We start from the raw sequence: 15,656 nt of genomic DNA on the forward strand, positions 1-15,656 counted from the left end.
TCTTCTTCCATCATCGAATCCTATGACTCCTAATGAGAATAACATTTGATCAAACTGGTGATTGTTAAGCATCTTGGGTTGAAGTTTTTTAGATGATTACATGTGCCTACAATATTCTTCACCACATTGATGATGCCACGTGGAAGAGAAATTTATGTAGTCGTCAAGCAATGAAGTTACATCACAATGTTCTCCAAACTATTATGAACCTGGGAGCATCTGTCATAGAATTATGGAACCGAAGGCAAAAAAAAATTCAAGATAACAATGATGTAAATATTTTTTTAGAAAAATAAAGTAAAACTAACGCTTAATTCAGAAAAAATGTAGGGGCTAAATAAAAAAATGAAAATATAAGAGGTAAATAAAAAAATAAAAAATAAAAAAATTATAAATGTTTCTTCAAGGGAAAAAAATAAAATTGAAATTTAATCAGAAAAAACTTAACATATAACTCCTCCTTCTTCTTCTTTTTATTTATTTTTATTTTTTTTAATCCCTTCAATTTATTATGAACAAATAAGAATTACAATATTTTATCTACCATTGTAGATTTTTATAATTTAGAAAACTTATTCATCAAAACTACATTCACCAATTTCTTATATTGATTGTTAATAATCAAATGGCAAAAAATCCCGATCCAAACTTTACTAAAAAATATTTGGATTTTATCCAAATAGCCTAGACGAAAAATATGTCCACCTTCCGCCGATCAAACAAAAAAGGCAATAAAATTTATCATTATATAAAAATCAAAAGTCAAACAAAAATATGTCCAATATTAAGCTGAAAGAATCATTAATCAAAGAAAGAAAAGTAAGCAATGAATGTGTCATTATATAGTAAATTAGAAATCCTAAATTGGAGTATCTCATTATCATCACTACACAAATAAATAGATTAAATTAGACATACATGCGCAACATGTTTTTAAGAAAACTAACTACACCTGACAAATACATGGTAAATATTTAGAGCCAAATAAAACATATAATATATATCTAACTAAAACCAAAGTGATAATATTGTATGGTAAGTATTGATTAAAATATTTTTAACCTAAAAATTACCGATAATGAGAATGAATGAAAGTGGTAGCACATTTTTCTTAATAAAATTATATTTTTTGAATTCGAATATTATGAAGTAGTTATAATTACACAAAGAATTTGTCATTCACTCCAAATATTGGACAGAAGCATCCCTAAAAAGTGGGTTGTCATCTTCTGTTTGACTCGAGGGGAGCATTGATGTTGTTTCAGGGACCCAAGAATCGTTGACGTAACGAACTTGACAAACCCCGGAATGGATCAAAATTCAAAATACCAGAAACTGGTGGTCGTCCACAATCAAAAGGCGTCTCAGTGGCTGAGACGCCCTCTCACCAATTCCAAAAGTCATCTATCACCGGAGATCTCCATTTATGGCTATTTCTTCACACTGAGCAGCAGTACAGAACTATTTGCTTTCAGCTTTCTTCAACAACACAGTCGTCAATCATGAGGACGCCAACGAATCGAACTGTGAAAGTCATACCGTTTCAACACTCGTATACTGGCGGAGATAGTACTACACCGGCGACATCTTCGTCTTCCTCTTCGATGTCGAGATGGAGTGCGAAGTTGAATCGGATGAAGATGATTGATTGGATTGAGCTTTTTCTCCCTTGCTCACGTTGGATTCGGACATACAATTGGCGAGAATATCTCCAGCCTGATCTAGTCTCCGGTGTCACCGTCGGTATCATGCTCGTCCCACAGGTACATATCAGATATTCCAGTTAGTTAGATAGAATACAAACATCTCACATCCTCACCAACTTCTCTACTTGCAATTTGTTAACAATTCGTATAAATACTACAAGTTAGATAGATCTAAGTTGAATTTGATTAGAATTCGTATAAATTCTGGATGTGAAAGTCGTTCCCATTAGAATTCACTATTCAGTAGCCAATGTGAAACTCCTTAGTCCTTACTCCTTAGACAAACCTAATAGTGAGTTAAATTCTGGGGTTTTCATGGAATTTAGATGATTTCCATTGATTTTTTGTGAACAGATTGTATTTTTCAACAAATTGATCCTTAGAGAGGAAAGTGTGCAAGAATGGCATTGCATTTCTGAATCCTTGGAACAGTTCCTCTTTAAAATATATTCCATTCTTCCAACTTGTTTGTTATCATATCGTTTCATTGCTGTGGGTTATTTTGATCTCATATACTACTAGCAAACATTCAAATTCTTTTCTTGTTCACTTTATCATATTTTCATGTAAACAGTCTATGTCATATGCAAAGCTAGCTGGACTTCAACCAATATATGGACTTTGTAAGCTGACTATCTGCTCTTCACATATGATAATTTTCTCCAAATTCAGATAACTTTATTAACAAATATTTCATCACAGATACAGGATTAGTGCCTATATTTGTCTACTGCATATTCGGGTCATCACGACAGCTGGCTGTTGGTCCAGTAGCACTGGTTTCTTTATTGGTCTCTAATGTTCTAGGCAATATTGACTCATCTGGTGAATTATATACAGAACTTGCTATATTATTATCACTCATGGTTGGGATTCTGGAATGCACAATGGGGCTATTGAGGTACTTTTGCCTCAATAACTTCTCTTTTTAATATCATATTAACTCTTCAATTTCACTGATGGATGTTTTTTTAAATTCATTATAGGCTAGGATGGCTCATCCGCTTTATCAGCCACTCTGTCATTTCTGGTTTTACAACTGCTTCTGCCATTGTTATTGCCCTATCTCAAGCAAAATATTTCTTGGGATATAGTATAGTGAGAAGCAGTGAAATAATCCCACTGGTTAAGAGTATAATATCAGGTGCAGATAAGGTATCTCAATATTTATATATTTTACAAATCTCTTCAATACTACATTAGGCAGAAAAATGGGGATTTTGCTTATATCTTATTAATTACTGTGGTAACCATTGTCAATGGTTTCTGTTTGTAGTTTTCTTGGCCTCCTTTCGTGATGGGGTTGACTATTCTTGCAATCATGTTGACCATGAAGCAATTGGTGAAGTAGTTCTTCCAAGTAAGTTAAAATTTCATGTGTCACACTTTGAGCTCACTAATTTTTTACACTTGTATTCTGTTTACAGGGTAAAACAAGGAAAAATTTACGGTTTTTGCGAGCAGGTGGGCCCCTCACTGCAGTTGTTCTGGGTACAACTTTTGTAAAAATATTTCATCCATCTTCCATTTCTTTGGTGAGAGAATAATAATAACAATAGAATCTTTAAAATTCAACTTTTTAATAGAAATTACTGTTTCTGTTGATCTGTTCTGTTATATAAATATAACCACTGTGAGAAATTTAGGTGGGAGATATACCTCAAGGGCTCCCTTCATTTTCCATTCCTAAAGAGTTTGCTCATGTCAAGTCATTAATCCCAACCACATTTTTAATCACTGGAGTGGCTATACTGGTGAGAACAGGATTCTATTATTAGCTGCAATCTTTTAATTATCTTTTCATTATTTACACAATTAGTCCTTTGACTTAATATTTAACCATCCACTCACTTCAGGAATCTGTGGGGATTGCCAAAGCTCTGGCAGCAAAGAATGGATATGAATTGGATTCAAATCAAGAGGTATTTTATTTATATAATTTTATTTGTAAAAAAGAAACCAAATCATAAATCTTTTCTGACTCATTCAATTTTTTTTTTTTTTTTTAAACAGTTATTTGGCCTAGGAGTAGCTAATATTTTTGGGTCCTTTTTCTCAGCATACCCTGCAACAGGTAAGAAAGGAACAAGTGATATAACTTAATAATAGTAATACATGGTAGGCTTTATAAATATTGAAATGCTTCTAAAAGGACCAGTTTGGAATTAAATATGTTTTATAGGTTCGTTTTCAAGGTCAGCAGTTAATAATGAAAGTGGGGCAAAAACCGGTTTGTCAGGATTTGTCATGGGCATTATCATCTGCTCTGCTTTGTTATTCATGACTCCATTGTTTGAATTTATACCTCAGGTACATATAATACAGTTATTAAAACTTTTTAATTTCTATCTTGACTTCACTTCACCTCTTGTTGACTTTTTTTTTACAGTGTGCTCTAGCAGCTATTGTAGTCTCTGCTGTAATTGGGCTAGTAAGTTTCCTTATTTCATCTTGTGTAGGACCCATGGATATATATATATTATTGCTCACATCCTAAGTTTTAATTATTATTTAATAATAATAATTACAGGTAGACTATGAAGAGGCAATCTTTTTATGGCGAGTAGATAAAAAGGATTTTTTTCTTTGGACAGTTACTAGTACAACGACTTTGTTCTTTGGGATAGAGATTGGGGTCCTTGTTGGGGTATTTTACATTTGCATTTGCAATCATTTATTTCTTCATTTATTATTTTTCTTAAATTAGTAGTTAATCTGGTTGTTGGGAATGAATGAATTTATAGGTGGGGTTTTCTCTTGCTTTTGTGATCCATGAATCAGCAAATCCACATATTGGTGAGAAAAGATATATTTTTGTAATTTACAATTACAACAATTACCACATGTGACTAATATTCATGTTTAATTTTTAATTTTTTTTTATTTTATATAAATGTATTTCCAGCTGTGTTGGGGCGTCTACCTGGCACGACTGTTTATAGAAACATCCAACAGTATCCAGAAGCATATACATACAACGGGATTGTCATTGTTCGTATAGATGCACCTTTGTATTTTGCCAATACAAGCTTTATAAAAGACAGGTCAATACTAAATTACTAATCTGCCCTTTCAATTAGAAAAAAAAAAAAGAATCCTTTCAATGACTAAAGATATAACAAAAAAACTATAGTGGTTACGTTTTTTTTTTTTTTTTTTTTTTTTTTTTTTTAATGTGTTTCAGGCTGCGGGAGTATGAAATTGCGGTTGACCAATCTGGGAGCAGGCGTGGACCAGAAGTTGAAAGAATATATTTTTTAATTCTAGAGATGGCACGTATGTACTCATCATTTTAAACATCATATCTTTTTACTAGACTAAATTACATTTTGCTCCCTGAGTAAAGCAAATTATTTCAATTTTGGTCTTTATTTAAGGTTCTTCTCATCCATGTTTCAAGTAAAAATGACTATTTTTGGTCTTGAGTATGGCTGATTTTTTTGCAAATTTGGTTCTTCTATTGATAAGGACCAAAACTGAAAGAGAAAACTTTTTGGAACCAAAACTGAAAAAACCAGCTATACTGAGGGACCAAAAATGTAATTTACTCATTTTATATGATAATACAAGTTTTTTTGAGTTTTTGACTCGTGTTCATTTCAGCTGTTACTTATGCGGATTCCAGTGCAGTTCAAGCTTTAAAAGAGTTGTATCAGGAATACAAATCAAGAAACATCCAGGTGCAAACTTTTGAATTTAAAAAAAAAAAAAAAAAATTATATATATATTGAGAAAAAATAAACAAGGGTAAATTTGTAAATGCAGATAGCAATTGCGAATCCAAATGGAGATGTTCTTGAGACTCTAGCAAGATCTGGATTCATAGATCTGGTGGGTAGAGAGTGGTGTTTTGTTAGAGTGCATGATGCTGTTCAAGTTTGTCTTCAAAATGTAGAGACATTAATCTCAAATGGTTTACCTAATAAAACACCACCAAAACCATCTATACATAACAGTTCAAGCTTTATACAAAGACTCAAAGAGAAACGTAAACAGGACTTATCTTCCGATGATATGGAATCTGGTGAAACACAACTTATACTGGAGCCCCTGTTGCCTCACAAATAATAATCTTAGCTACTTTTTGTTGACATAATTTCAACTTTGAATGATTTTGTATTACATTTTTAACGATTTTGTATTACACTTTAAATGGATATGGTTGCATTCTTTGTTATCCTCTACTTCCAAGATTACCCTGTAAAATTATATATATATATATATATATATATATATATATATATATATATATATATATATATATATATATATATATATATATATATATATATATATATATATATATATATATATATATATATATATATATATATATATATATATATATATATATATATATGGAAACCACGGTTCACGAAGTAAAATAATGTATGACTAAAAATAAGAATCGTTATTCATTAATTTACAAATCATTAATTTATTTACAAAGTTTGATATGTTCTATTATCATAAGACGTTTTGGTTTATGTAGGAAATTAGGCTTGAAAATTTTGTTTTATTTCACATTGCTTAATTCATTTGGTCTAATTATACAAAGCTCTTATCTATTACTCGATCACATTCGGTAGAAAATAAAATATCAATGTTAAAATAAAACTAAAAAAGTCCAAAAATAAATACTATGTTTTGCAAAGGAAAGTAAAACAATATTAAAACTTAACAACGTGCAAAATCATTAATCCTACATTTTCATTTTTTTTATAAAATTAGATATTTTGTCGGTAATATTGTGAAAGATCATTACAAGCACCGAAGCACATCAGTATTCCCCTAACATAACAACAATTCATAAGGACCATAGAATATAAATCCATAACTAATCATTTGAGCATGATCCATGACTAAAATTTCAAAATTTTCTTAAGGTTAATTTACAGAAAACAAATAACACATATTAGGGTACATAACAAATTTGGTCCCTGTGGTCATTATATAATTTTGACAGTTAAATGTTAACTTTGACGACACTGAGACCAAAATTGATAGGAAATTAGAAAAAAAAAGGATTGGATTTCAAAAGGATGTTTGTGGAACCAGCAAGATGTTTATGCAAACGTGTTATATTGATATAAAGCTCACAAATTAAAGATATTTGCAAAATTTATAAATAAATTGAAGTTTCTGTAAAAATAGAGTTCTTATCAATATCATCACCTCCAGTGGCAGTGAGTGACACCAAGCAGCAACCAAGCCTGCATTTCCCACCAACATGTGTTGACATATTGAAAAGAAAACCATGTTGTTTAAAAATAAAACGAAAACAAAATTGAAATGATGAATTAAAGTTAATGTTTTGAACCTTAGAAGTGGAAAATTTATGAAGCTTATCGAATATGCAAGTTTCAATGCCACGTCCAAACTCCAAATTTTAACAACCCACCTAAAAGAAGATAACATTGCAACGATCAAGGATAAACTTTAGATGAGAAATCTGAAATGAATGGTGATGGTACACATACATTTTGGGCCTTTGGTACTCAAGTTAATGTTAAAATTTCATTTACTTTATTTTACTTACTAAAATCTTCCAACATTTTAAGTGGAAGTAATCATTCCCTCCATATCTAACATAACACACTGTATTGAAACTTGAAAGGCAAAGGGGTGTTCCTGGTTCTATTTTGACAATTTCTTAAACATTTTAAATAAAAATAATAAAATACTCTGCTTATTTGTATTGGAGATAAATTTGAATTTTTAACCATTTCAGGTCAAATACTTCAGAATTATAGTACATATAAATCACTATATATATATATATATATATATATATATATATATATATATATATATATATATATATATATATATATATATACGCACACACATACCTGTTTGTCCATAATTATGCTTGATTTCCAATTCCATACTGTTGTTGAATCCATTTTGTACTTTTTCATTTACTATCAAATCATGGAAACATCACCATAAAGTGAAAAATGCTAATTAACCAAAAATATGGTATAGTGTTATCAATTTAATATTAAAAATGTACCTTTCGTCCAATAATTATTTACTCCAAAAGCAACCCGGGATCAGGTAGGGGCTGACCAATATCAAGCTGAAATGGATTGAAGTAGCCACATTAACCAGCTGCTGTAAAGCACTGCTAAAAAGAAAAAAAAAACATCTAGGAATCGCCCGCCCTTCTCTTCCTGCCAAAAAACACCAATAAAACAAACTTAAAGACAAAAATTCACGATATTCATATGTAAACAATCCATATCAGCAAACATACATATTTGATGGATTCCCAAGTAACTTTTTAGGGAAATTAAAAAAGAAGTTATACAATTCTGAGTATGTCAATAACCAATATCTTCATGGGAATTACTTTGATAATATATGGGGGATTAACACCTAAAATCACCTGTAAGCATAAGATAAAATAATAAATCATACATAACCATCAAAGATATCTATCTTTGAAGTATAATTCTTTCTATTTTCTTTTACTAAGAAAAGGTCATATCTTGTTAAACTTCTCTCACACAGCTTTTGAATAGTCTCTCATCTAGATATGACTTCAATCTAAGCAAAATATCTGGCCAGTCATACAATATCATCAAATCGTGGAGACCATGATAGAACGGTTATAAGGGAGAAACAAACAAAAAGTAATAGATTATTTCAAAATCTATCTATTAGAGAACTATTAGAAAGTTGTTTATAAAGTGTAAATCTTCACCATAAATTGAATTCAGTTCATGTAAAGGTTTGACAAACTATAATAAAAAATATTAAAGAAAAATTATGGTTTTATTACTCTCTTAATAAACATAGTAAAGAAACCAACCATTAGGTTACGAACCACTTGCTTACACCAGACCTCACTGGCCCAAACTAAAAGACCTCACTGCCCAAATTAAAAAAGGTGAAAAGGTTTTAGCAGCTTCCTTTCATACATAGATGAAAGTAGTTGAGGATCCAGTAGTTCAAAACTCCTGGCGTGACAAAAGATTGGATGATTTTTGTTTCATTTAATGGATTACAAAATTAACCTAAATCTCCACCATGAGCAAAGATCAACGATGAAGGCCCTGCATTAAGAACAAAATATAAATGAACACAACTCAAAAAATTTCAAAATGATTACAATCAACAAACAGACGATAGAGTTTAAATTACCAAAACCGTGAAAGGGGTTCAATAGAATTAGTCATGAAACTGAAATTACAATGAAGTATTTGTATTAGATTTGTTTTTACCTTCGAAAATCTCCATTGAAACAAAACCAATGCAGAATAGTGAGATCTCACATATCTAATCTTCGTATTTGCACTTATCTGCGTCAAAAGTTGCTTGAACAGGAAGGAATTGGAGGAGCTTGGTGGGTAAGAAACGAAGAGAAGAAGCGTGGATTAATTCTGACGAGATATGAAGTCGAATAAAACCTAGTCAAACGAATTCAATTTTGGAGATGATTATGTTTCGTGATTTCTTGCGAATTAATTGTTGATTTGTTGATGATGATTTCATACTGATTTTATGGGGTGCATTTGTAATAAGAAAGGAAACTAAATGAGGAGGAAAATTAGGGGAAATAAAGAAGGTTAAAATTTTATTTTACGGCAAATAAAGCCGGCTAAAATTTTTGAGCGGGAAAAGAGAAAAGAGACATCATCTAAAAAGGACACGTGGCATATAAAAGGCGTAGATATTCAACAAGTGGCAGTTTAAAGAGTTTTTTATTAGAGGAGAAGATATATATATATATATATATATATATATATATATATATATATATATATATATATATATATATATATATATATATATATATATATATATACTCTAATAAATGAAGGTTTTTTTTGCCACATGTAACACTCTCATTCAATTTGCCAAATGTTATTTTGTGGTTATTTTGAATTAATTTCTTTTCCACATGTAATTTTATGGGTTTTTCTATTTTAATAAATTCCACATAATACATTTTAATGTAGTAATTACAATAAATGTAATAATAAATGAATATCAATTTCATTAATAGACTTAGCTTCTTATTTCAAAATTCCCAAATTAAACCTCATTAGTTTATTTTGTTTATTTATTTAAATTTAAAAGATAAAAAAATCAACTTTAATTATTCATTATTTTTTAAATTTTCCTATAAATCCAAAGTTCTAAATATTTAGACATTTATGTTTAATTTTTTTTAATCAACTCATGTAATACATGAGTCTTACATCTAGTATATATATATATATATATATATATATATATATATATATATATATATATATATATATATATATATATATTTGTTTCTAAACAATTGCTTATTTATGTAATTTTAAATATTTCAAAAGCTTTTAACTATTTTGTTGAACATTTATATACAAACAAAAGCTATAGTTTCTGGCTACCAACTAGTTTTGCCAAACACACCTTTAGTTTGACACCAACTTAGGCGTGAACACACCAAACTAAATCACTATAGTGCAAGTTAAACACAAAATACACATAACACAAACTTATGATGCTTGTGAAAAATAAAGTCACATTGAAGTTTAAAATTATGGTTAAAGAGATTTCGATATACATATATATATATATATATATATATATATATATATATATATATATATATATATATATATATATATATATATTTGTGAAAAAATAGAAAATGTCTGAAAAAAATACACTAAATGTGGGAGGATGACTATTTTTTTTTTGTCAATTTCACGTGAATTAGGTTTACAATTGCAAATTTGTGGTAATTCTAGAGAAAATAAAAAATGAATAAGTTTTAACTAAACGTGTTTTCTAAATTTTTGCAATGAAAAATGAAAATGGAAAACGAAAACTGAAAAGGGAAAATGAAAAACGGAAAATAAAAACTGTTTTTCCGTAACTAAATGCAACCTAAGGTTGCGCTTAGTTAGGTTGCATTTAGTTGCGGAAAAATGGGCTGTTTTTTGGAAATTTTTTCCAAAAAACATTAGAACTTTGAAAACGCATTTAGTTTGTCTATTTTTCTAAATTTTTGGAAAATTTTCCACATTTTTCTAATTCTATTTTTTTTTTCTGAAATATAAACACCCACACCCACTCCCACCCCATCCACTTCTACCTACACTTACCTTAACACCTCCAACCCACCACATCCCTACCTAACTACACTCACTCTCAAGCCCACCCCCACAAACACACACACACACACACACCAACCCTCACAAACAAACAAACAAACACACACGCACACAGACACACCAACCCTACAAACAAACACACACCAACCCCACCCAGACCGCCACAAACACACCCCCACCCACACCCCCACAAACACACACATATATACACACACCAACCCCTACAAACACACACGCACACACACACATACAAACTCATACCCCCCCACACACACCTAATACCATTACTACAATCACTGACCTACCATCACCACCACCACCGCCGCCGCCATCACCACGACTGCTACAATTACCGCCACCACCGCCGCCGCCGCCGCCCCACTGCCACCGCCACCACTACCACCACCACTGCCCCTCGCCGCTTCCTCCACCACCGCCACCGTCCCCATGCCCACCCTACCACCGTTGCCGTTTTCTAAAAATGAAAAACTGATAGAAAAATTGTGACATCCCCAAAATCACGGCCAGAAAAGACCGATTTTGTTTATGCTTTATAAAAATCAGAGTACTTCAATTTATAAAAAGGTTGTGGAATTTGTTCCCAGAAAAACATGGTAAATACGTTATTAAAACATTTTTGAAGAAACGTATTTATTTCATTTTAAAACGTTTGGGATGTCATCGTTAATACCGAAACATAAGCATAAACAGAACTTACAATGATTTACACTAGTGATCTACATCTCTTTAAATCTCTCAGTGTAATGTCACTTCATTTCGTCACCTGTGATATACATAAACTGAGTGGGTCAGGTTGGGAAACCTGGTGAGTACATAGGGTTTTCAACCCACAATAATATAATTATTATGTTCAATCAAACAATCAACCCAATTACCCATCCCCATTATCTTCTTTACTCTTAAGGATTTAACCTAAGAGTCGTCTATCCTGCATTCGTTTATTCCGAAGTCCCTTACTTCTAGGGTTATAGGACTGGCACTAAATCCATAGCTGCCAATGTTCGTTCATAAAGCACTAATTCCATAGCTGCTATAGTCTATTCATCGGGTACTAAATCCATAGCTACCAGTCTTTATCTAATAGGTACTAAGTCCATAGCTACCAATGTTCAACAGGTACTAAGTCCATAGCTACCAATTCCTACAGGTACTAAATCCTTAGCTACCAGCGTCTAACTAATAGGTACTAAGTCCATAGCTACCAATTCCCAACAGGTACTAAATCCATAGCTACCAACGTCTAAAAGGTACTAAGTCCATAGCTACCGGTGTTTGTCCCATAGGCACTAAGTCTATAGCTGCCAATGTACACTCACGTCATCTTCTATCTCTCATCATTCATCTACCCATCTCATACCCAACATTTTCGTATATATAAAATACGTATACAATTTAAGTCCTTTAAAACATGTATAAAACGTTCAACCAGCATAGACAGCAAGTATTCAGATAATGTGCACACATAGCACGTAGTTTATATAAAATACTTCATATTTATGTGTAAGATGAAAGGGACTATGCACTCACCTGAAAGGTGGTGAGTCGGCACTCGGACAGCACTTCGTTACTCTTAAAACAATTATCCCTTGACGAGACCTAGTATCATTACCACTAGAGTTTAGTCTAACGCTTGACGAGACTAATTTAATAGTCTAGCTATTATTACTATTATATAAGCGTTAAATAACACTCAATATAACTCATAATAATAGCCCAAATAATTATTTTAAGGTCCTAACAATGTTACTATAATTAAATAAAATCTATATTAAATATACTATAGGTGTAGCTCACTTACAGCGGGTTTTTATTAAAAACCGGGCTTTGCTGGAGCAGCGTTTCCGAGCCGAAAGCTTTTCTTCTCAGAGCCGTCGGGCGCTCCGGGGCTTTCTTCTCGTGATAGGGAGGTTCCCTAGACTTGGGAGGGGTTTAGGGAGGTTAGAGAGAAGTTAGAGAGAGAAAGAAAGGCTTATGGTGTGAAGAAAATATGAGGAGTTCACCCTTGTATTTATAGGAGTTTTATAGTAAAGTAGTCTCTAAGCTTCGTCCGTAACTTTTGCATACGAGCTCCGTTTTTGTCTGTCTTTTTACCGTTGAGTTCCTATTAATGAGATCTTCAACTTTCATTTAGACCTCGTTGGCTAATTCTCATTCTATCTCGGATTTACAAAACTGTATCGGATTCGCCGCGCTCGAAAAGTAGGGACTAAGCTTCGTCCATAACTTTTGCATACGAGCTCCATTTTTGTCTGTCTTTTTACCGTTGAGTTCCTATTAATGAGATCTTCAACTCTCATTTAGACCTCGTTGGCTAATTCTCATTCTATCTCGTATTTACAAAACTGTATCGAATTCGCCGCGCTCGAAAAGTAGGGACTAAGCTTCGTCCATAACTTTTGCATACGAGCTCTATTATCGACGTTCTTTATATCCACGCGTTGGTATTTACGAGTACTACAACTTTCATTTAGATCCCGTCGGCTAAAAATCGACCGATCTAAAATTCAGATTTCGGGCTGTGCACTGCTATGCTAAATCTTAGAAAAATCATAACTTCCTCATACGAAGTCAGATTTGGGCGTTCTTTTTATCGATGTTCTTAGTTTAACATATTCTACGACTTTCGTTTAGATCGCTAAGGCTAAATCTCGCTCTATCGTAAATTCACTATTTACGCTTCTCGGTATCGTGCCGGTTCCGTCGCGAAACTTCAACGGGTCATAACTTCTTCGTTATAACTCGGATTTCGGCGTTCTTTATATGTACGAAAACCTTGTAACATACTCTACAACTTGGTTAAGATTATTTATTCTAAATAATCTTTTGTAGAAAAGTCGTTTTCGACCCCTATTGTCTCTAATTTGACTAGCCCAAATTTGCGGACGTTACAATTATCTCCCCCTAAGGATGATTACGTCCCGGAATCATCAACGAAACAGGGTCGTATAATGACTCCATACGTCATCTCTTCATCCTAGGTAATAATTATAACTTCTACATTCCTTCGATTCTATCTCTTAAACTCATTGACTGTAAGAGTACTCGATCGTGCACCTGCTCTCTACCTCAGGTTAGACTCCAAATTATGACCTTCAAGTCACAATATCGATCCTTACTGGATACGAACTTGAGATGACTTCTTTTATTACTACTATGGATCGATGTGTCATATTCTAATGACCTATCATCGTATGTTGCAACACTTAGACTTAGGTCTCTTAGAGTTAAATTCTAAAACAGACTATGCCTTCCTTCATGTTCTAATGTGATATAATCACACTTTAACATTAGGCATTTCTAGCGACCAACTTCTTTAACAACGAGTGCGATACTTCTATTGATCGCTTTGATTTCAACCGTTTGGTTTAAGTCGGACGCTACATCAAACTTGGTTCTCTGAACCACACAACATACTCATCGTAGTCGGACTCGATTCGATATGACCACTAGGGTCGGAATATCAACAATCTTCTTAGACCGAAACGATGGTAACAACACACTTGAATAAAACGAAATCAATTACTAGCTTCTTGGTAACCTTGTGACTTTCCCTGATCCAAGTGTGAGTCCTGTGCTTCCGGTAGTATAGGCCTCTACTACCATTCACACCTACTCATACTCGTCCCAAGTATTGTCACGCAGTTTCCCAAGTCACCATGGAATAAATCATACAATCATTCAACACATCAGATAACAAAACGAAGGTTTTATATTAATTCTTGAAACGATTACATAGGTGTTCAAGTTCACCCTAGACTATGCCTCTACTAGTCTACATCATACGAAACTATGGCTACTACATAATCCGATCTTCGGGTAAGAAGTCCTCATTCTTGATTCCTCACATGGTTCTCTGCTTCGTCAAGGATCATGTGAAATACCCTTGGCCTTGGTGGCGTTTCTGGTCTTGCTGCTTTATTTTTCCTTGGGCAGTCTCTGGACATGTGCCCCTTGCCTCCACATCTGTAGCATACTTTGTCATTATGTGTGCAGTCTTTGGAATAGTGACCCGTCCTCCCACACTTGTAACAAGTCACTTCTTCGTTGCACTTCCCACCATGCTTCTTCTTGCATTTATCACACCATCTTGTTTCACCTCCATCTGCTCCTCCAAGTTTTGAGAATTTGCTTTCCTTGTTCGACCTCGAAGATCCCTCAAACTTTCGCTTCTCTCCTGCCTTATCTTTTTCTAGACCCTTTTCTCTTATCTGGGCCTCTACGTTCTTAGCTGCCCTAACAGCTGCTTTCAAGGTAGTTGCCATTTTGACCATTGGACCAAAGTCAATGGGCAGTCCGTTAGCAAACCTATCAATCTTGGAGAGTTCAGTAGGCACCAAGTAGGGAAATAGCTTCATCCTCTCGGTAAATGCGGTGGCATACTCATCAACACTCATCTTCCCTTTCTTCAGGTTCTGAAACTCGTTGTTTAGGTCTATCAGATCTACCTCCGAGCAGTACTGCATTTTCAACTGCTCCAAAAACTCTTCCCACGACATCCTTAAGGCTTCTCCTCGTGGCATCGTATCTGCCAATAGCTTCCACCAACTCAAGACTCCAGTTTTCAGCTGTCTTACTGCAAAGACAGTCTTCTGTTTCTCATTACAGTTGCAGCTCTCAAACACCATCTCCATCTCAGAGATCCAATCCATAATCTCAACTGGCTTTGGGCTTCCTGAGAGGCTTGGTGGTTTCGCACCTAAGAAATTCTTGTACATCCGCCCATCCTTGTTGTTTCTCCCTTCTGGGCCATCCCTTTGCTCACCTTGAGTCCCAACTTGACTCACTTGGCGGCTGTAGTTCCCTTCCTCAG

General features: G+C 33.3%; 1 protein-coding gene and 1 long non-coding RNA gene across 2 annotated transcripts; one reads left to right on the forward strand and one right to left on the reverse strand.

Moving 5' to 3' along the window:
- Positions 1–1,245: 1,245 nt before the first annotated feature.
- On the forward strand, positions 1,246–5,883 carry LOC111888961 (sulfate transporter 4.1, chloroplastic). The gene is made up of 17 exons (XM_023885092.2): positions 1,246–1,763; positions 2,281–2,329; positions 2,409–2,607; positions 2,693–2,861; positions 2,983–3,048; positions 3,134–3,241; positions 3,353–3,460; positions 3,563–3,628; positions 3,720–3,780; positions 3,889–4,016; positions 4,096–4,137; positions 4,237–4,353; positions 4,451–4,502; positions 4,612–4,750; positions 4,891–4,982; positions 5,310–5,386; positions 5,472–5,883. Exons 1-17 carry the CDS (start codon positions 1,503–1,505, stop codon positions 5,772–5,774), a joined length of 2,037 nt encoding a protein of 678 aa, XP_023740860.1. The 5' UTR covers positions 1,246–1,502; the 3' UTR covers positions 5,775–5,883.
- Positions 5,884–6,279: 396 nt separating this feature from the next.
- On the reverse strand, positions 6,280–9,284 carry LOC111888989 (uncharacterized). Its single transcript, XR_008225589.1, has 6 exons — positions 8,936–9,284; positions 8,524–8,767; positions 7,723–7,882; positions 7,559–7,630; positions 7,027–7,107; positions 6,280–6,919 (listed from the first exon to the last, which is right to left on the reverse strand). It is a non-coding gene; the product is annotated as an uncharacterized LOC111888989 (long non-coding RNA).
- Positions 9,285–15,656: the final 6,372 nt, after the last annotated feature.

Source organism: Lactuca sativa, chromosome 8 (genome assembly GCF_002870075.4).
Source record: "Lactuca sativa cultivar Salinas chromosome 8, Lsat_Salinas_v11, whole genome shotgun sequence".
Lineage (NCBI taxonomy): Eukaryota > Viridiplantae > Streptophyta > Magnoliopsida > Asterales > Asteraceae > Lactuca > Lactuca sativa.

Excerpts from the sequence above, each read along its gene's own strand:
- LOC111888961 (XM_023885092.2), top strand. The coding sequence starts at position 1,503 with ATGAGGACGCCAACGAATCGAACTGTGAAAGTCATACCGTTTCAACAC. Across the intron at positions 3,629-3,719 it reads AATTGGATTCAAATCAAGAG|TTATTTGGCCTAGGAGTAGC; the intron begins GTATTTTATTTA and ends TTTTTTAAACAG. Across the intron at positions 5,387-5,471 it reads ACAAATCAAGAAACATCCAG|ATAGCAATTGCGAATCCAAA; the intron begins GTGCAAACTTTT and ends TTGTAAATGCAG.